The sequence below is a fragment of the Callithrix jacchus genome, chromosome 22 (assembly GCF_049354715.1).
Source record: "Callithrix jacchus isolate 240 chromosome 22, calJac240_pri, whole genome shotgun sequence".
Taxonomy (NCBI): domain Eukaryota; kingdom Metazoa; phylum Chordata; class Mammalia; order Primates; family Cebidae; genus Callithrix; species Callithrix jacchus.
In genome coordinates, this window is record NC_133523.1 from 34199029 (window position 1) to 34220763 (window position 21735).

At 51.2% G+C, this 21735-nt stretch overlaps 1 protein-coding gene and 1 pseudogene across 2 annotated transcripts; both read left to right on the forward strand.

The window, feature by feature from the left end:
• Positions 1-15218, forward strand: EIF3K (eukaryotic translation initiation factor 3 subunit K). Of its 2 annotated transcripts, none has more exons than XM_002762086.7 (8): positions 1-142; positions 1486-1584; positions 4757-4877; positions 6809-6883; positions 11177-11243; positions 11348-11425; positions 13147-13272; positions 15153-15218. In XM_002762086.7, exons 1-8 carry the CDS (start codon positions 84-86, stop codon positions 15182-15184), a joined length of 657 nt encoding a protein of 218 aa, XP_002762132.1. In that variant the 5' UTR covers positions 1-83; the 3' UTR covers positions 15185-15218. The 2 variants fall into 2 exon arrangements, with proteins under 2 accessions (XP_002762132.1, XP_035140246.1); XM_035284355.3 differs by lacking the exon at positions 15153-15218 and adding an exon at positions 14475-14515.
• A 3005-nt stretch (positions 15219-18223) lies between these two features.
• Positions 18224-19088, forward strand: LOC144580738 (large ribosomal subunit protein uL23 pseudogene; annotated as a pseudogene).
• Positions 19089-21735: the final 2647 nt, after the last annotated feature.

Consider the following 21735-nt stretch of genomic DNA (forward strand, 5'->3'; position numbering starts at 1 on the left):
GCCTCTTCCTTTTCCCGTCCTCGAGGACGCCGTGCCAAGCCGGTGTTAGCCTCCAGCCCTGGTTGTGGAAGACGACAGTAGTCATGGCGATGTTTGAGCAGATGAGAGCCAACGTGGGCAAGTTGCTCAAGGGTATCGACAGGTCTGAGCTCGGCCGGAGGGAGCGGGGTGGCCATGCGGGGCGGAGAAGAGGTTTTCCGGAGACAGCAAGGGGTGGTCAGGGACCTGGGCTTGCCGCGGGGTGGGGTTTCTCTATCCCCCTGGAAGAGGAGATGCTGAAGAAACGGCACTGAGCTGGGCGCAGTGCTTCACGCCTGTGCTTTTAGCACTTTGGGAGGCCGAGGCAGGCAGGTCGCTTGAGCCCAGGAGTTCGAGACCAGCCTGGGCAACATAGCTAGCAAAACCCCCGTCCCTGAAAGAAAGAGAGAGAGAGGAAGGCGTGGAGGGAGGGAGGTACAGCACTGCAAAGGCCTTAAAGCGAGAGAATCTTGCCTACCATTCAGTCTCCGTTTTTCTTTCCTTTTTCTTGAAACGGCGTCTCGCTCTTTTGCCCAGGCTGGAGTGCAGTGACACAATCTCGGCTCACTGCAATCTCCGCCTCCCGGGTTCAAGCTATTCTGCCTCAGCCTCCCAGGTAGCTAGGATTACAGGCGCGCGCCACCACGCCGGGCTAATTTTTGTATTTTTAGTAGAGACGGGGTTTCACTGTGTTGGTCGGGCTGATCTCGAGCTACTGACCTCATGATCCGCCTGCCTCGGCCTCCCAAAGTGCTGGGATTACAGATGTAAGCCACCTCCCCCGCCTAGTGTCTAATTGAATTGCCTTAAATTGCCTTAAGGTTTCCTTCTCTGCTCGGCCTCCTTTGAGTGCCTCTTAATGCCTCCCTTTCTCTGCCCCTAACGTCATTCATTTGCCACGAGTTTACTGAAATAAACTGTGAGTGCTAGGCTATGCTGGGAACAATAGGTGAATCAGACAGCGGCAGATCATGCTTTCTCTGTCTGAGTTCCCATTCCATAAGGGAGACGAACCAGACGGTTATAGCCGGGAGAGGTTACAACCGAAATGGGGGAAGCAAAGGCCAGAGTGTTCAGGCAAAAATGGGGGAAGTAGGCAGCGAGGTAGGCAGGAGAAGATGGGGCAGGATCAGGGTGGAGACCTGAGCTGGGTCACCCAAGGGGTGAGTAGCAGAGATGTTCAGGAGGCCAGGTGTACAAGCTACAGTGACTGGCTCAGAGGTTGAGGGGGGCATCATAGGCAAGACCCAGGGCTCCAGTGGAGTTTAGAACTTAGGCGAGAGGTCTGGGATAAGTTTTATTAGCAATTATACTGGACATAACTCACTACCTGAATAAAGCAAGTGGCCTGTGCCAGGTTTAAAGGGGAAGGGAGGGAGGAGCACATTCCAGTGGCCCCTTGCTCAGTAAAGTGACTGGCCTCAGCTTCTGTCTCCTCTTTGTACACTCTTCTTGATTCTGCTTTAGGTACAATCCTGAGAACCTGGCCACCCTGGAGCGCTATGTGGAGACACAGGCCAAGGAAAATGCCTATGATCTGGAAGCCAACCTGGCTGTTCTGAAACTGTAAGTGTCTGGCTCTCTGTCTTCACTCCTGTGCCAGCAGCTAGTGGGGTGCCACTCCCAGTACAGGACAAGGGGGAGGCCGGAGGTATCCTGCACAATGCAGCATCTTTTGGTGTGCAAGACTAGAAAGCAAAGGAAGTTGGGACAGGAGGAGGGATGGTTTGGGGTTTTTTTCTTTTTAAGATGGAGTTTCACTCTTGTTGCCCAGGCTGGCATGATCTCAGCTCATAGCAACCTCCACCTCCCGGATTTAAGCAGTTCTCCTGCCTCAGGCTCCCAAGTAGCTGGGATTACAGGCATGTACCACCATGCCCAGCTAATTTTGTATTTTTAGTAGAGACAGGGTTTCTCTATGTTGGTCAGGCTGGTCTCAAACTCCTGACCTCAGATGATCTGCCCGTCTTGGCCTCCCACATTTCTAGGGTTATAGGCATGAGCCACTGGCCTGGAGGGATTTTTTTTTTTTTTTTTAATCAATTAAGGAGGGCTGGACGCGGTGGCTCACGCCTATAATCCCAGCACTTTGGGAGGCCGAGGCAGGTGGATCACGAGGTCAAGAGATCGAGACCATCCTGGTCAACAAAGTGAAACCCCATCTATACTAAAAATACAAAAATTAGCTGGGCATGGTGGTGCACGCCTGTTGTCCCAGCTACTCGGGAGGCTGAGGCAGGAGAATTGCTTGAACCCAGGAGGCGGAGGTTTCGGTGAGCTGAGATCGTGCCACTGCACTCCAGTCTGGGTAACAATAGTGAAACTCCGTCTCAAAAAAAAAAAAAATCAATTAAGGATGGGTGCAGGGGCTCATGCCTGTAATCCCAGCACTTTGGGAGGCTGAGGCGGGAGAATCACTTGAGCCAAAGAGTTTAAGACCAACCATGGCAACATAGCAAGACCCAGACTGTATTTAAAAAAAATTTAAAAATTAATGTGGTGGCGTGTGGTTGTAGTTCCAGGTACTTGAGAGGCTGAGGTGGGAGGATCACTTAAGCCTGGGAGATCCAGGTGCAGTGAGCCATGATGCATCACTGCACTCCAGCCTGGGGGACAGAGTGAGACCCTTCTTTTTCTCAAAAAGAAAAAAAAATTAAGAATTAGCAGCCTAGGTGACATGGCAAAACCCTGTCTCTACAAAAAATTAGCTGAGCCTAATGGTGCACGGCTGTAGTCCCAGCTGCTTGAGAGGCTGAGGCAGGAGAATTGCTTGAGCTTGGGAGGCAGAGTTTGCAGTGAACCGAGATCGAGCTACTGTACTCCAGCCTGGTCAAGAGAGTGAGACCCCATCTCAAAAATAAATAAAACAGGCCGGACGCGGTGGCTCAAGCCTGTAATCCCAGCACTTTGGGAGGCCGAGGCGGGTGGATCACAAGGTCAAGAGATCGAGACCATCCTGGTCAACATGGTGAAACCGCATCTCTACTAAAATACAAAAAAATTAGCTGGGCATGGTGGCACGTGCCTGTAATCCCAGCTACTCAGGAGGCTGAGGCAGGAGAATTGCCTGAACCCAGGAGGTAGAGGTTGCGGTGAGCCGAGATTGTGCCATTGCACTCCAGCCTGGGTAACAGGAGCGAAATTCCGTCTCAAAAATAAATAAATAAAAACGGAACGCATGTACAGGCTAATAATACATTAAGCAAACATGTAGTTTAACAAATTAATAAATGAAAGCCTACATCATTGTTGCTAGCACCACAGGCTCTTTACCCTATATGCTCTGCACTAACCAACTCCCGGGGTCCCCCATGCTCTCATGGCCTGGCTTTTTGTGATGGTTTACCATGCATGCATACATCTGGATCAGCTTAGCTCAGGTTTGCCTGCTTAGAACATGATACAGATGGAGTGCATACAGCACAAACCCTTCTGTGTCTGGCATTTGCTACTCAGCACTGGGTTTGTGAGATCCATCCAGTGTGGTGGTAGTTTTTTTTTGTTGTTTTGTTTCGTTTTCTTTTAGACAGAGTCTTGCTTTGTTGTCAGGCTGGAGTGCAGTGGCGTGATCTCAGCTCACTGTAATCTCCTCCTCCCGAGGTCAAGCGAGTCTCCTGCCTCAGCCTCCCGAGTAGCTGGGATTACAGATGTGCGCCACCACACTCAGCTAATTTTTGTATTTTTAGTTGAGACGGGGTTTCACCATGTTGGTCAGGCTGGTCTTGAACTCCTGACCTCAGGTGATCTACCCACCTCAGCCTCCCAAAGTGCTGGGATTACAGGCGTGAGCCACTGTGCCTGGCCTTTACAGTGGCACAGTCATGGCTTACTACAACCTCAGCTGGGACTACAGGTATGCACCACCAAGCCCAGCTAATTTTATTTGGGTGCTTGGGTGCTTCCTTTCTTTTTTGATTTTTTAATTTTTACGAAGCTACTATGTTTTTGTTTTGTTTTTGTTTTTGTTTTGAGACAGGGTCTCACCCTGTTCCCCAGTCTGGAATGCCTTGGCATGCTCTCATGATCTCAGCTCACTGAAACCTTTGCCTCCCAAGTTCATGTGATCCTCCTGCCTCAACCTCCTAAGTAGCTGTGACTACAGGTATGTACCACCACACCTGGCTAATTTTTGTATTTTTAGTAGAGATGGAATTTCACCATGTTGGCCAGGCTGCTCTCGAACTCCTGGCCTCAAGTGATCCACCTGCCTCAGCCTCCCAAAGTGCTGGGATTACAGGTGTGAGACACACACACACACACACACACACACACACACACCCGGGTCTGTTGTCCTGTTTTGCAAGGGAGGAAGCTGTAGCCCCTCAGTTTCCTTTCTCTGGTCCTCAGCCTTTCAGTGCCTCTTAATCTCTCTCTTCTCTGCTCCTCGTGTCATAAGTAAGTAGTTTAAAGTCACTCAGGAGGAGGTTTAAACCAAGGCAGTCTGGCCCTGGTTCCTTAACCACTATTCCAGACCACTGCTGCTGTTTCTCTGTGAGTGAATCACTTAGCCGTGTCTACCCCATTGGGTGGTTGTGGGCGTTAACTGTCCCTGTTCACAGAGGAGAAAAGTGGGCTCAGGGAGGTGAAGGTTACACAGCCAGGAAGCACTGGGATTGGGATTGGAACCCAGGCATGTCCAATTCCCAAACTCTGCTAAAGCAGTGGACAGCCTGGCACCTGGTGAGGGTTGGGGACTTGGAGGTTCCACTGTGGCCACGTCTCTTGTTCTCTTTCTTAGGTACCAGTTCAACCCAGCCTTCTTCCAGACCACAGTCACCGCCCAGATCCTGCTGAAGGCCCTCACCAATCTGCCACACACCGACTTCACCCTGTGCAAGTGCATGATTGACCAGGCGCATGTATCCTTCCTGCCCTGGGTTGGGGGGTGAATGGGAGGGGGCCAGAGTCAAGGTACGTGAATTCTCGGGAGATGGTCTGTGGGTGCATCCACAGACACCAAATGCCTGCTCTGGTCCAGCCTGTCAGTGCTGGATGGGGCTAGGACACTGTGATGACTGAGACAGACCTGGGCCCTGCTCTCAGAAAGTTGTCACAGCCCAGTGAGGAGACAGTGATGGCCTGGAGTGGTCAGGATTGGGTTAGAAGAGCCAGAGCGGCCGGGCACAGGGACTCACACCTCTAATCCCAGCATTAGATCTGAGGTCAGGAGTTTGAGACCAGCCTGGCCAACATGGTGAAACCCCATCTCTACTAAACATACAAAAACTTAGCTGGGCACAGTGGTACACGCCTATAGTCCCAGGTACTTGGGAGGCTGAGGCAGGAGGATCATTGAACCTGGGAGGTGGAAGTTGCAGTGAGTCAAGACTGTGCCACTGCATTCCAACCTGGGCAACAGAGCAAGACTGTCTCCAGGAAAAAAAGAAAAAGAAGAGCTAGAGCAGGCACTGGACCATTTGGGCGGGGGAATATGTGGACATGCACACAGCCATCTGGATTTACATTTCTAGAGAGAAGTCTCTGGAAAGGTACTGAAGAATTGCAAGTGGCTGTTACCTCTTAGGAAGGATGGCTGTGAGACGGGAGGGAAGACCTTTCTTGCCATTGTTCACTCTTCTGTGTTTTTAACTAGAAACAATAAAGCAGGGTCTCCTGGAGGAGGGAACATCTAAAACAAGGAGTTAGGGAAGGGTAGACAAAGGTGGTCCAAGCAGAGAGGACACTCGTGGGCTCAAGGAAGCAGAGCTCGGCACTGTCGAAGAAATAGAGGAAGATTGACATAGGAATGATGCAGGGCTTGGTTTGTTTTCTTTTGTTTGGTTTTTGAGACGGAGTCTCACTCTGTCGCCCAGGCTGGAGTACAGTGGTGCAATATTGGCTCACTGCAACCTCCACCTCCCAGGTTCAAGCTATTCTCCTGCCTCAGCCTCCTGAGCAGCTGGGACCGCAGGTATGTGCCACCACACCCAGCTAATTTTTGTAGTTTTAGTAGAGACAGGGTTTCTCCATGTTGGCCAGGCTAGTCTTGAACTCCTGACCTCAGGTGATCCACCCACCCGGGCCTCCCAAAGTGGCGCAATCTCGGCTCACTGCAAACTCTACCTCTTGGGTTCAAGCTATTCTCCAGCCTCAGCCTCCTGAGCAGCTGGGACCACAGGAGCATGCCACCATGCCCAACTAATTTTTATATTCTTAGTAGAGACAGGGTTTCACCATGTTGACCAGGCTGGTCTTGATGTCTTGACCTTGTGATCTGCCTGCATCAGCCTCCCAAAGTGCTGGATTAGTGACATGAGCCACTGTACCTGGCTTTTTAAAATTATTTAATTTTTTTTTTTTTTTGAGATGGGAGTCTCGCTCTGTAGCCCAGTCTGGAGTCAGTGGCACATTCTTGGCTCACTGCAACCTCTGCCTCCAAGTGAGTCTCCTGCCTCAGCCTCCTGAGTAGCTGGGATTACAGGCACCCGCCACCACACCCAGCAGATGTTTGTATTTTTAGTAGAGACGGGGTTTCACCATGTTGGCCAGGCTGGTCTGGAACTCCTGACCTCAAGTGATTTGTGCACCTCATCCTCCCAAAGTGCTGGGATTATAGGCGTGAGCCACCAGGCCAGGGACATCATTTTTCATCTTTTGTCATTACAACCAGTCCTGCCGCCAAATCCTTTCTCCCTCACAAACCTCAGGAGAAATCAACTGGCTTCCTTTTCCAGCTCTTTTTCTCGGCTGAACCTTTGGAAGAAAGCAGTTAGAAGATAGGTGGGGAGTGGTGACCTGGGGCCCAGCCTTAGGCTCCAAGGGCACTTTTCCTTAACACTTCTCCTGCCAGCAAGAAGAACGGCCAATCCGGCAGATTTTGTACCTCGGGGACCTGCTGGAGACCTGCCACTTCCAGACCTTCTGGGTAACTTCCTGGGTCCAGGGGCAGGGGAGATGGCAGGGCCGTGTAGAGCTGAATGCTAAAAGTAACAAGTGTGCGCATTGACTGTCTTCCTGTTTTGATGGTGGGCCTGGTGCTCTGCACTTGTGATTTTGTGGAATTATCATCCTCTCGCAGAGTGGGTACTCACAGGTCATCCCCATGCCCACAGGCTGCGGCCGACCCTTTCCCCTCTCTCCTGTCTTTCCATTGGGCCCTCTGGTACCCACCTTTGATCAGAAGTCCTCTAGTGGCTGGGCGTAGCGTCTCACCTGTGATTCCAGTACTTGTGGAGGCGGAGGCGGGAGGATCGCTTGAGGCCAGGAGTTCCAGACCAGCCTGAGCAACATAGTGAGACCTCATCTCTACAAAACTGAAAATTAACTGGGTGTGGTGGTATGTGCCTATACTCCCAGCTACCCAGGAGGCTAAGGTGGGAGGGTCGCTTGAGCCTGGGAGTGAGCCTGATCGCACCACTGCACTCCAACCTGGGCAACAGAGCAAGACCCTATCTCAAGAAAGAAAGAAATTCTCCATCTCTTCTGCCTGTCTGACGTGCTCTGCCTTTCTTGCTATAACTGGAACCTGGCCCCCTATTTCTGCAGACTCCTGAGTAGGCTAGATCACTTCCTGCTCCTGTCCCTTCTGAAACCCCCAGTCTTTTTGTTGTTTTTTCTTTGTTTGTTTTTTGGTTGTTTTGAGACAGTCTCACACTGTTGCCCAGGCTGGAGTGCATGGCGTGATCTTGGCTCACTGCAACCACCGCCTCTCAGGTTCAAGCAATTCTCCTGCCTCGGCCTCCCAAGTGGCTAGGATTGCAGGTGCGTGCCATCATGCCCAGCTAATTTTTGTATTTTTAGTAGAGATGGGATTTCACCATGTTGGCCAGGCTGGTCTTCAACTCCTGACCTCAGGTGATCTGCCTGCCTTGGCCTTTGAAACTGCTGGGATTGCAGGCGTGAGCCACCGTGCCCGGCCAGAAACCCCCAGTCTTAAAGTGCACATGTCATCACTTCCTGCCCCGATTTGTTGGTATCAGACCCTCTGATGACTGGTTTTTGTTTCTTGATGAATTCAGCTCCTTCTCACTGGTGCTCTATACCACTCCCTAATTCTTAGATGATTAGAAAGTCACACAGCAGATCCTTTGACCACCCAGACCTCTGGGTTCCTTGATCTCTTGGCCAGCTATCTTGTGCTACATCTGACCTTAGCCCTTCTGTTTCAGTTATACCCTGGGCCAGTTCTCTGCACATTGGGCCTCTGAGGCATTTTTTTTCTTTTTTCTTTTTTTTTTGGAGACGGAGTTTCGCTGTTGTTACCCAGACTGGAGTGCAATGGCACGATCTCAGCTCACCGCAACCTCTACCTCTGGGTTCAAGCAATTCTCCTGCCTCAGCCTCCCGAGTAGTTGGGACTACAGGTGTGCACCACCATGCCCAGCTAATTTTTGTATTTTTAGTAGAGACGGGGTTTCACCTTGTTGACCAGGATGGTCTCTATCTCTTGACCTCGTGATCCACCCACTTCGGCCTCCCAAAGTGCTGGGATTATAGGCGTGAGCCACTGCACCCAGGTTTTTTTTTTTTTTTTTTTTTTGAGACGAAGTCTCACTCTCTCGCCCGCCCAGGCTGGAGTGCAGTGGCACGATCTTGGCTCACTGCCACCTCAGCTTCCAGAGTTCAAGCAATTCTCTGCCTCAGCCTCCCCTGTAGCTGGAATTACAGATGCCCATCACCACGCCTGGCTAATTATTGTTATTATTATTTGTATTTTTAGTAGAGACGGGGTTGGTCTTGAACTCCTGACCTCATGATCCACCCACCTTGGCCTCCCAAAGTGCTGGGGTTACAGGCGTGAGCCACTGTGCCCAGCCTATTTTCTTTTCCTTTTTATTTGTTTATTTATTTATTTTTGAGACAAAGTCTCACTCTGTTGCCCAGGCTGTAGCACAGTGGCGCAATCTCAACTCACTGCAACCTCCGCCTCCCGGGTTCAAGCGATTTTCCTGCCTCGACCTCCCAAGTACCTGGGACTACAGGCATGCACCACCACGCTCGGCTCATTTTTGTACTTTTAGTAGAGGTGGGATTTCACCATGTTGGCCAGGCTGGTCTTGAACTCTTAACTTCAAGTGATCTGCCTGCCTCGGCCTCCCAAAGTTCTGGGACTACAGGCATGAGCCACCACTCCTGGCCCTCTGAGGCATTTTTAAAAATTGATACTGATCTTTGGGCCCTGCCCTCACAGAGTCTGATGTAATTGGTTCAGTGTAGCCTAGGCCTTGGGATTTTAAAAAGTTATCCTGGGTGATCTGGACATCTGGCCAATGTTGGGAGCCAGTGCCCTCACCAATAATGGCTCCCCTCCTCTCCCTGTGTTTCCAGCATATTCACTCTGCCCACTTCCTTCGAGCTTCTCAGCTCACCCCCATGGCATCTCCATCCCCCTATTCTTGGGCCTGACCAGTAGCTCCAGCCCTCTTTCTTTGCGGGTTCCTCCATTCTGCTTCCTTCTCTTAAATCGCATATGTCTCCCATCCCCAGCTGCAGCTGAGGTCTTCCTTCCCCAACTCTGGACATTTCCTCATGCTTTCTTCTCACCTCCCTTTCTTTTCACCTCAACTTATGATCTGGTTTCTTGTCTTAGGAGAAAATAGAAGCAGCCACCACAGAAATCACACCTGTTTCCATCCCAGACCCTGACATTTTATGTGCAACTGACTGCATACTTTTTTTTTTGAGACAGGGTCTCACTCTGTCACCCAGGCCACAGTGCAGTGATGCAAACACAGCTCACTGCAGCTTCAACCTCCAAGGCCAGTGTGATCAAGTGATCCTCCCACTTCAGCCCCCTGAGTACCTGGGATTGCAGGCACATACCACTACGCCTGACTAATACTTATAGTTTTAGTAGAGGTGGGGTTTTGCCACATTGACCAGGCTGGTCTTGAACTTCTGGCCTAAAGTGATCCTCCTGCCTCGGCCTCCCAAAGTGCTGGGATTACAGGTTGAGCCACCATCCCCGGCCACAGATCTGGGTTTTGCCCACCTCACTGGCTGCACCTTCTTGGCATCCCTGTGGGTTCCTCATTTCCCTCCCTTCTGTTAGAGGGAACCTGTGCCATGGAGCTGATATTTGAGCAGAAACCTGAAGGAGGGGAGGGTGGTAGCCATGGAGGAGGAGAATTCCACACACAGGAACAGCCAGTGCAAAGGGCCTGGTGTGCGTGGGTGCCTGGCGGGTTTGGGGAGCAGTGGGGAGGCCCCTGTGGCTGGAGCAGGGTGAGTGGGCGGAGGTGAGGGCACAGAGGTGACAGACAGATTCTGTGTGGCCTCATGGGCTATGGTAAGAAGATTGGCCTTTTCTCTGAGTGAGACAGAAGCAAGGGGAGCTGGCTGAATACACTGAGCCAGTATGTGTCTGTCTCCCTTCTCAGGGATGTGGTTTCTGCCTGCCAGGTTCAAGCCTCATGTGAGCTCCAGGAATTTGGGCAAATCACCTAAATGCCCTGGTTTCCTCATCTCTAAAATGGATGTAACTTACATCACAGAGTTGTGCTCAGACGACTGGCAACCATGTGGGGTCAATGCTCAAATGGTAGCTGCTTTTTTTTTTTTTTTTTCTTTTGAGTCTGAGTATGGCTCTGTCACCCAGGCTAGAGTGCAATGATACGATTTTGGCTCAGTGCAGCCTCTGCCTCCCAGGTTCATGCAAGGCTCCTGCCTCATCTTCCCAAGTAGCTGGGATTACAGATTACAGGCACCCACTACCACGCTTGGCTAATTTCTGTATTTTTAGTAGAGATGGAGTTTCACCATGTTGGACAGGATGGTCTCAAACTCCATACCTCAAGTGATCCACCCACCTCAGCCTCCCAAAGTGCTGGGATTACAGGCATGAGCCACCACGCCTGGCCTGACAGCTGCTATTGTTGTTAACATTACGGATGTGAACATTGTTGATATATAAGATTACCATGTAGGCTGGGAGTGGTGGCTCATGCCTGTAATCCCAAAACTTCGGGAGGCCAACATGGGCAGATCACTTGAGCCCAGAAGTTTGAGACCAGCCTGGGCAATACAGTGAGTCCTCGTCTCTGTCACACAACAGCAAAAAATCCGAGCACTTTGGGAGGCTGAGGCAGGAAGATCACCTGAGCCCAGAGATTCAAGACCAGCCTGGGCATCGTAGTGAGACCCCATCTTTATATATAAATAAAAATAAAGACAAATAATTTAAAAGGATAAATATTATGAACATCAATTCCCATTACAGCAAGCCCTGGATGAAAACATGGACCTCTTGGAAGGTATAACTGGCTTTGAAGATTCTGTCCGAAAGTGTGAGTCTGTCTCTGAGCCTGGGCTCTGCAAGGGGAAGGGGTGGGGAGTGGCAGCCAGGTCCAGGGAGACAGCTCCTCACCATTTTTTTCTCTGACCTCCACAGTCATCTGCCATGTCGTGGGTATCACTTACCAGCACATCGACCGTTGGCTGTTGGCCGAGATGCTCGGGGATCTATCAGGTAATACCCTCTGTGTCCTTGTGCACATCTGGGAGGTTGGGGGTGGCTAGGGCAGTGGACCTCAGTCAGCTCTTCCAATGGGCCTGTCCAGGTCTCATCAGGTCAGTATGGAAGGCCCAGTCCAGGAAGGAAATAAGAACTTGGTATAAGACAGGCCCTAGGCTGGGCACAGTGGCTCACGCCTGTAATCCCAGCACTTTGGGAGGCCAAGGCGGGTGGATCACGAGGTCAAGAGATCGAGACCATCCTGGTCAACATGGTGAAACCCCGTCTCTACTAAAAATACAAAAAATTAGCTGGGCACGGTGGCACATGCCTGTTATCCCAGCTACTCAGGAGGCTGGGGCAGGAGAATTGCCTGAACCCAGGAGGCGGAGGCTGCGGTGAGCTGAGATCGCACCATTGCACTCCAGCCTGGGTAACAAGAGTGAAACTCCCATCTCAAAAAAAAAAAACAAAAAGACAGGCCCTGCCTTGAGGGAGATCCTATACCATTTGCTCATGTTTTCTGCATTAATAGAGTGCCTCCTGTGTACCAGCAAGGGTTTCACCACATTGGCCAGGCTGGTCTTGAACTCCTGAACTCAAGTGATCCGCCCACCTTGGCCTCCAGAAGTTCTGGGATTACAGGCGTGAGCCACCACGTCTGGCCAAGTGGAAGCTATTATTGGACATTTTATGTCGTACATTACACTAAGTGCTTTACATCAGGTAGATGTTTTACGTATTTATAAGTGAAAGGAAATTAAAGCATGTGAACATGACTTAGAATTGCATATAAAGACCATTACATGAACCTGTATCCAAATGATAATAGTTGCACAGAAAAATACATCAGGTAACTGAACTATAGGCAGTTGTCTTTTTTTTTTTTCTTTTCCTTACAGAGATGGAGGTCTCACTTTGTTGCCCAGGCTGATCTCAAACTCCTGGGCTCAAGTGATCCTCCCACCTCAGCCTCCCAAAGTGCTGGGATTACTGGCCTGAGCCACTGCACCCAGCCCCTGGCTGGCCTATCTTCTAAGGGCAAAAAAGGTGTATTGTTAGTAGTAAAGGTCATGTCATAATTTTGCAACCGTTTCACATAGGTTGTGGGAAAAGGTAGATAAATACGCTGTTCTTATTAGGAACCAAGATTTGTTCAGGGACAAAAAAAGAGAGGCATAGAAAATAAAATCAACTGGCCAGGCACAGTGGCTCACACCTGAAATCTCAGCACTTGGGAGGCCAAGGCAGGTGGGTCACCTGAAGTTGGGAGTTCAAGACCAGCCTGATCAACCTGGAGAAACCCCGTCTCTACTGGAAATACAAAATTAGCTGGGTGTGGTGGCAAATGCCTGTAATCCCAGCTACTTGGAGGCTGAGATGGGAATTGCGTGAACCCAGGAGGCGGAGGTTGCAGTAAGCCAAGATGGCGCCATTGCACTCCAGCCTGAGCAACAAGTACGAAACTCTGTCTCAAAAAAAGAAATTCAGGCAGAAGCCCCAGGATGATGAGGCTGAGGGAGCTCAAAGGCTCCCTCTGGCTGCCATTCAGAGAATGAACCATGGGAGGGCAGGGGCAGAATCCAGGAGACCAGACCAGCTGCTGCTGTCCAGGAGATACCGAGGGAGAGTGGGGGCTGCCCTGGCCTCCTGAGCCATGACCCTGTTGCCTCCCAGTCCCCTGGAACTGTGGGATTAGGCTGGCGGAAGCCCCTCACTACCCCTGTCACCTGTAGACAGCCAGCTAAAGGTGTGGATGAGCAAATATGGCTGGAGCGCCGACGAGTCGGGGCAGATCTTCATCTGTAGCCAGGAAGAGAGCATTAAACCCAAAAACATCGTGGAGAAGATTGACTTCGACAGTGAGTGGTGGCCCACGGCCTTGAGGTTTGGGACTAAGGGGGTATCCTCAAGGGAGGCCAAGACGGGCCCAGAGGACCTGGGTGGATCTGCACATGTTCAGGGCTGGCAGGTCTGGACCTGCCAGACTCATTCACCTTTTGTCTCAGGGTTCACGCCCAGGGAGGAATGGCGGGGAGCTGGGTGTCTTTCCTGGAACTTCGAGGCCCTGTGTCCTGCCCCATAGCTCTTGGCAAGATTTCCTGGGGCCCAGCAGGGCTTCACAGAAGTCTCTGCACCCTTACTCGTTCCTGAGGCCTAACCAGTTGGCCCTCCTTAATCCTTGGGGTGTCGAGGCCTCGTGTGTAGACATGGAGTCGGGTGAACAGTAGGAATCTTGATTGTCGACTTTGGGTGATTTCACATCTGTGTGCCTCAGTTTTCTCATCTGAAAAATGGGGACAGCTGCAGCAGTAACTAGGATAAACATGGCTTAGGTCCTTTCTCTTATGTTCTTTGATCCTCACAGCAACACGATAAGGTAGATGCCCTCCTTGTAATTGCTAAACCTACCTCATAGAATCACGAGCGTGAAAACACATGTAACACTTAGCAAAGAGCCAGTCACACCGTTCTTAAATGTTCATTGTGATGATACACACATGTAACTAACACAGGCTCAGCTGCTTGCTCAACTGAAGAGAGTGCAGTGGTTACTCCAGCCTTGGGGGCTGCATCACTGCCGCTCCTCATGGCACCGAACAGATGTCCTGGAGCCAGGGAGCGCGTCACGGGCAGGCTGCTCCCTTCATCCTGGCCACCCCCCCCACCCTCTTGAGTGTGATTTAGGTGTTTTAAAGGTACATTTGGGCTGGGCGTGGTGGCTCACGCCTGTAATCCCAGCACTTTGGGAGGCCAGGGTGGGTGGATCACGAGGTCAGGAGTTCCAGACCAGCCTGGCCAATATGGTGAAACCCCATCCCTTTTTTAAAAAAAGGTGCATTTGGTACAACATGGCTTCTTAACACAAATCAGCTAATTTTATACTTAACCGGGGAACAGCATTGAGCAGGCAGCCACCTGCGCTTGTGGCCTGTGGCATCTCAGCTGCAAATGCCATGTGACTGCTCAGCGAGAACTCCAGCAAAAGATTCTGTAGGGAGGAAAGGGCCTTTCTTCTCCCCTTTGGTTTCTGTCACCCCGCCCCACCTTTCTGACCTTTTAGGTCACCAGTGGGGAGGGCAGTGCTGAGTCAGCAAGGAAGAGGAGGAGGCAGGTATGAATAGGAGGTAGGAGCCCAGCCCTGCGGTGGAGCCCAGGCTCCTGGGGGAAGTAGATGGGAGGGTTCTTTCTGACTCAGTCCTGGCTCCATTGCTATGTGTCCTGGGCCCAGCAGGATAGGTTCAAAATACTCAGAGGCTGAGACAGGAGAATCGCTTGAACCCAGAAGGTGGAGGTTGCAGTGAGCTGAGATCGCTCCACTGCACTCCAGCCTAGGCAACAGAGTGAGATTCCGTCCTGCAAATAGTACATAGTAAATATTATTATCATAGAGGTAATTACAAACAACACTTAACTTGGCACTTTGTTCTAAGCACCTCATTTAGTTCTCCAATCCTATAGGGTAGGTGCTCCGTAAAGATAGGAAGGTGATGCTCAGAGATGTTCAGTAACTTGCCTAAGTGACCCAGCTGTTAATTGGCAGAGCTGAAATTCAAACCTAGCCCTCCTTGCTCCAGGGTCCATGTTTTTAAAATACTGCACTAAACTGCCTTTGTGATGGTAACTGGGACCTGGAAGGAGTTTGTGGTCTGCCCCTAAAGAATTTTGGGTGCCGTAGCAGGTAGCTGGAGGTTTGTCTCCTGCCTTTCTCACCTTCACTCTGGTCTCTCCTTCCCTACAGGTGTGTCCAGCATCATGGCCTCCTCCCAGTAACCACAGGTGTTTAATAAAGATGTGTTGACTCAGCCCTACTGTCTCCTCCCTGGCTTCCTTCCTCTACCCCTTGCCCACCAGAGGGAGCCCAGGAGCAGGCCTCAGGTCTGGCTGGGCCCCTACCCCACCCCACCCCACCCCCTTGGTGGGGCTTCCGCCTCCTTTTTCCCCTCTTCCACTTCCTCCCTTGCCCCACCCTGCCTCCCTGACCTTTTGTGTCATGGGTGGGGAGGGCAGCATTGAGTCAGCAAGGAACGAGTATGAATGGGATTTGGCAGCCCAGCCCCCTTGTGGAGGCTGAGCTCCTCTGGGAGGAGTGAAGGCGAGGGTTCCCTCTGTCTTGATCCTGGCTCTCTTGCTTTGTGGGGTCAAGGGACTCCGCCTCTCTAATTCTCAGCTTCTTCATCTGCAGGAGGGGAAGAATAATGCACCCTTCCGAAACCTGTGAGGGTTGCACTAGCCCTCGCCAGTAAAGGTCTGAGAGCTGGGCCTGCCCTGTCCTTGCTCTTAGAAAAAATACAGAATACACGCCTGTAAATCTGAGCACTTTGGGAGGCCAAAGCAGGAGGATTGCTTGAGTCCTGGAGTTTGAAACCAGCCTGGGCAACATAGAAAGACCCTGTCTCTAAAAAGAAAATTTTTTTTTGAGACACAGTCTCAGTCGCCCAAGCTGAAGTACAGTGGCTTGATCTCAGCTCACTGCAACCTCCGCCTCTCAGGTTCAAGCAATTCTCCTGCCTCAGCCTCCCGAGTAGCTGGGACTACAGGCACACACTGCCACCCCCAGCTATGCTTTGTATTTTAGTAAAGATGGGGTTTCACCGTGTTGGCCAGGCTGCTTTCAAACTCCTGAGGTCAGGCAATCTGCCCACAGCCTCCCAAAGTGCTAGGACTATAGGCATGAGCCACCATGTCCTGCCAAAAAAAAATTTTTAAATGGCTGAGCATGGTGGTGTATGACTGTTGTCCCAGCTATTCAGGAGGATGTGAGCATTCTCCTGATCCTGGGAGGTCGAGGCCGCAGTGAGCTGTGATCACACCACTGCACTCCAGCCTGGGTGACAGACCCTGTCTCAAAAAAGAAAATAGCCATTGTTAATTTCAGTCTCAGAAGTGTTACCAAGGTTACAAGCTAGTCCTCAGTACTATTTCATATGGAGAAACTTCATGAGAAAATTCGTATATACATATTTTTTTCTCAAGGTGTCACAAGTAGGCAGTGCCTTCAGGCACATCATTTTTCCCAGTCCCAGCCCGCTCCCCTGGTTAATGTTACCTGACCGGAGACCTAGCGCACCTCTCTGTTCATCCCCATCTTACCTGAGGAATTTGAGGCACTTGCAGTCGCCCTTTCTGCAGTGCATTTTCCCTCTGAGCATATTGCCTGCAGGTGGGGGTGTGGGGGAACTGAGGAATTAAAATGCCCCAGTAGAGGCTGGCTTACACCTGTGATTACAGCACTTTGGGAGGCTAAGGGAGGAGGATGGCTGGAGATCGCCTCTATTCAAAAGTAAAAATTGACTGGGCGCAGTGGCTGCCACCTGTAATCCCAACACTGGGAGGCAGAGTTGGGCACATCACCGGAGGTCGGGAGTTCAAGAACAGCCTGACCAACATGGAGAAACCTCTATTAAAAATACAAAATTTTAGCCAGGCGTGGTGGTGCATGTCTGTAATCCCAGCTACTCAGCAGGCTAAGGCAGGAGAATTGCTGGAACCTGGGAGGCAGAGATTGTGGTGAGCTGAGATCACGACATTGCACTCCAGCCTGGGCAGCAGGAGTGAAACTCTGTCTCAAAAAAAAAAAAAAGCAAAAGCAGCTGGGGTTGGGCAGGACAGTCCATGCATGTAATTCCAGCACTGGGAGGCTGCAGCAGGAGAATTGCTGAAAGCCAGGAGTTTGAGACCAGGGCAACCAAGTGAGACCTTGTTTCTATAAAAGATTCAAAAATTAACTGGGGCCCACCTGGCGTGGTGGCTCATGCCTGTAATCCCAGCACTGTGAGAGGCCAAGGCTGTAGGATCACCTGAGGTCGGGAGTTTGACACCAGCCTGGCCAACATAGTGAAACCCCATCTCTACTGAAAATACAAAAATTAGTTGGGCGTGGTGGTGTGCACCTGTAATCCTAGCTACTCGAGAGGCTGAGGCAGGAGAATTTCTTGAACCCAGGAGGCGGAGATTGCAGTGAGCTGAGGTCTGGCCACTGCACTCCAGCCTGGGTGACAGAGCAAGACTCCCTCTCGAAAAAAAAAAAAGGCCTGGGCATGGTGGCTAACACCTGTAATCCCAGCGCTTTGAGAGGCTGAGGCACACAGATCACGAGGTCAGAAGTTCAAGACCTGCCTGGCCAACATGGTGAAACCTCATCTCTACTAAAAATAGAAAAATAGCTGAGTTGGTGGCTGGTGCCTGTAATCCCAGCTACCAGAGGCTGAGGCAGGAGAATCATTTGAACCCGGGAGGCAGAGGTTGCAGTGAGCCAAGATTGCGCCACTGCACTCCAGCCTGGGTGACAGGGTGAGACTTCATCTCAAACAAAGAAAAAAAAACCTTTTGTTTAAAAAATAATTATGGGACCAGGCACGGTGGCTTACGCCTGTAATCCTAGCACTCTGGGAGGCCGAGGTGGGTGGATCACCTGAGGTCAGGAGTTCCAGACCAGCCAGTCCATCATGGTGAAACCCCATCTTATTAAAAAAATGATAAATAATTAATTATAAATAAATAAATTAGCTGGGGCCGAGTGTGGTGGCTCATGCCTGTAATCCCAGCACTTTGGGAGGCCAAGGCCGATGGATTGCTTGACCTTGGGAGTTTGAGGCCAGCCTGGGCAACATGGTGGCACCCCGTCTCTACAGAAACTACAAAAAAAAAAAAAACTAGCCAGGCATCATGGTGCAACTGTAATCCCAGCTACTCTGGAGACTATGGGAGGTGGGAGGGTTGCAGTGAGCCGAGATGGCGTCATTGCACTCTAGCCTGGGTAATACAATGAGATCCTGTCTCAAACAGAGGTAAGTAAAAATTAGCCAGGGACAGTGGTACGTGCCTGTAGTCCCAGCCACCGAGGAGTTTGAGGCTGCAATGACCTATGATTGCACCATTGCACACCAGCCCAGGTGACGGTAAGACCCTGTCTCCAAAAAAGAGAAAGAAATGATGTGACAAGATGGCGCCGAAAGCAAGGAAGGCAGCCCCTGCCCCTCCTAAAGCCGAAGCCAAAGCGAAGAAGGCAGCCCCTGCCCCTCCTAAAACCGAAGCCAAAGCGAAGAAGGCAGCCCCTGCCCCTCCTAAAGCCGAAGCCAAAGCGAAGAAGGCAGCCCCTGCCCCTCCTAAAGCCGAAGCCAAAGCGAAGGCTTTAAAGGCCAAGAAGGCAGTGTTGAAAGGTGTCCACAGCCACAGAAGAAAGAAGATCCGCACGTCACCCACCTTCCAGCGGCCCAAGACACTGCGACTCCGGAGGCAGCCCAAATAGCCTCGGAAGAGCGCCCCCAGGAGAAACAAGCTTGACCACTATGCGATCATCAAGTTTCCGCTGACCACTGAGTCTGCCATGAAGAAGATAGAAGACAACAACACACTTGCACACTTGTGTTCATTGTGGATGTTAAAGCCAACAAACACCAGATCAAACAGGCTGTGAAGAAGCTCCATGACCTTGATGTGGCCAAGGTCAGCACCCTGATTCGGCCTGATGGAGAGAAGAAGGCATATGTTCGACTGGCTCCTGATTACGACGCTTTGGATGTTGCAAACAAAATTGGGATCATCTAACAGTCCAGCTGGCTAATTCTAAATATATGTATATCTTTTCACCATAAAAAAAGAGAGAAAGAAATGATGCAATAGCTGTTCATTACTTAGAGTAGACTGAGACTGACGGCTTTCCCTTGGTGATTCATTGTTGGATGCTGTGTGGATAAGTGTTGCCCATGGAGAGGGCAGTTGCCGTGTCCAAGCAGCCAGCCAGCCCAACCTCCCTGCCTGCACTCACATACAGCATTCCTCCGAGGGCCCTGGCTTGGGGAGCCAGTGGGAGCAGACACCTGTTGCTCTGGGGCCCAGACCTCAGCAGGGACCAGTAGCCAGGAAGTGCCCAAATCCTGGGGACTGAAAAAAAGGGTGCTTCTGCAGTTCACTGGGATAAAAAGGACTGGGAGGCTGGGCGTGCAGTGGCTCAGACCTGTAGTCCCAGCACTTTGAAAGGCCAAGGCAGGTGGGTCACCTGAGTTCAAGACCAGCCTAATCAACATGGTGAAACCCTGTCTCTAGTAAAAATGCAAAATTAGCCAGGCATGGTGGCAGGCACCTGTAATCCCAGCTACTCGGGAGGCTGAGGCAGCAGAATTGCTTGAACCCAAGAGGCGGAGGTGGCAGTGAGCCGACATCACACCACTGCACTCCAGCCAGGGCAACGAGTAAAACTCTGCCTCAAAAAAAAAAAAAGAAAGGAGGACTGGGATACCACTACCCACCCATGAACTTGGGCACATTAGCAAAGTCACCCTTAGTGGGTGGGGACAATTCCCAGTTACCCACTTGGCAGGTGCAGAAGTTGCAGTGAGCCAAGATAGTGCCATCACATGCCAGCCTTGGTGACAGAGCGAGACTTGGTCTCAAATAAATAAAAATTAGATAAACCCCAACTCGTTCTGTCTCTCAATTCCATCCTGGTGGGTGCCTGTCATGCTCACTTGGGGTTCAGGGCTGCTGCTCCAGCTGCTTCCTGATACATCTCTAGATACTGCAGTGTTTGCGGCCGGGCGCGGTGGCTCACGCCCATAATCCCAGCACTTTGGGAGGCCGAGGTGGGTGGATCACGAGGTCAAGAGACCGAGACCATCCTGGTCGACAAGGTGAAACACCGTCTCTACTAAAAATACAAAAAATTAGCTGGGCATGGTGGCAGGCGCCTGTAGTCCCAGCTACTCGGGAGGCTGAGGCAGAAGAATTGCTTGAACCCAGGAGGCAGAGGTTGCAGTGAGCTGAGATCGTGCCATTGCACTCTAGCCTGGGTAACAAGAGCAAAACTCCGTCTCAAGAAAAAAAAAAAAAGGATACTGCAGTGTTTGTTCATGCCCCTGCCCTTTGAGGACACACCCTGTCTAGTTGCCTTCCCCAAAGTAGGGCCCTAGGGTTAACAATGGGATACAGCATTTAATATACTCTGGCTGAGGTTTCAAGGGTTCCAAGGAGTGATGGTGCAGAAATGCTAAGCCTAGAAGCACCTCCAAGGTCCGCTGGCCATACCCCTTCTCTCAGAGCCCCTCCTGGTCCCTTGAAACTCAACAGACCCATCACTTCCCTGCCCATAGATAACTGCCAGGAAGTGGACTCAAGGTTGACAATTAAAGGGAGTCTAATTTAAACTTCAGTGGCTGGGGCTATTGCCTTCATCTAGGAGACCTTGGTCTGGGCAGTTTCTCAGGATCTACCAGGAGCTGCAGGGAGAGGTCCTCGGCCCACCCCTGAAGACTCTTTCCCCTGAGTTCAGGCCAAGCATAAGGGTCCTGAGCTTGTTCTTCAAGTCAGGCTGGAGGAGGGCGCCCTGCCCTGCCCCACTGCAGCCCAGCTCTGGAAACAGCCAACATGCCTGGGAGCCTTTGCCCAGGTCCTGTCATCCCCTAGGAAAGCGGACTGAGTCAAATCATGTTCCTCCCTCCTCTGTTCAGACCCATAGGAAGGGTTTGATCTGACTCGGTCATTCATTCACAGGCTCCCTCCAGATTCTCCTGGGAAAGAGAAGAGAGCTGGATGTGGTGGCATGTGTTTACAGCTGCAGCTACTCAGAAAGCTGAGGCAGGAGAAGCCAGAATCCAAGCCCAGCTTGGGAAAAATATTAAGACCCTCGTCTCCAAAAACAAAAGAGAAAAACACTGGGCTGGCCGGGTGCAGTGGTTCATGCCTATAATCCCTGCACTTTGGGAGGTGGAGGTGAGCAGATCACCTGAGCTAGGCATTCGAGACCAGCCTGGCCAACACAGCAGTGGGGCCGCCCCCTGGGCCTCATCCCCTTCCTCTGCTGTCACTGGATCCCTTCAGTGTGCCTTTGGGAGAGGCAGAGAAGCAGAGAAGGACTCTTGCAATTCGCATAGCTGGAGAAACCATAAACCATGTCTCTTGTTTATTCCCTGAGACAGTCTGGCTCTGTTGTGCAGGCTAGAGTGCAGTGGCACGACCTCAGCTCACTGCAACCTCCACCTTCTGGGTTCAGCCTCCTGAGTAGCTGGGATTACACCACCACATCTGGCTAATGTTTTGTATTTTTATTCAAGATGAGGTTTTGCTATGGTGGCCAGGCTGGTCTCTAACTTTTGGGCTCGAGAAATCCTCCCACCTCGGCCTCTCAGAGTTCTGGGATTGCAGGCATGAGTCACCATGGCTGGCGGAGAAACCATGGCCCCTAATCTCCACCTGAGTCAGATCATAGCCCTCCCTGGCTTCAAATCCTACCTTAACTTCCAGTGCATTTAGAATGAAACTCACATTCTTCCACCTGGTTTTAAGCCCATTCATTCATTCACCTAGGATTTATTGTTTGCTCTGTG

Bases quoted from the DNA above. Each gene is read 5' to 3' on its own strand.
- EIF3K (XM_002762086.7), top strand. From the start codon at position 84: ATGGCGATGTTTGAGCAGATGAGAGCCAACGTGGGCAAGTTGCTCAAG. The intron at 4,878-6,808 runs GTATCCTTCCTG...TTCTCCTGCCAG, and splicing joins GCATGATTGACCAGGCGCAT to CAAGAAGAACGGCCAATCCG. The intron at 6,884-11,176 runs GTAACTTCCTGG...TTCCCATTACAG, and splicing joins GCCACTTCCAGACCTTCTGG to CAAGCCCTGGATGAAAACAT.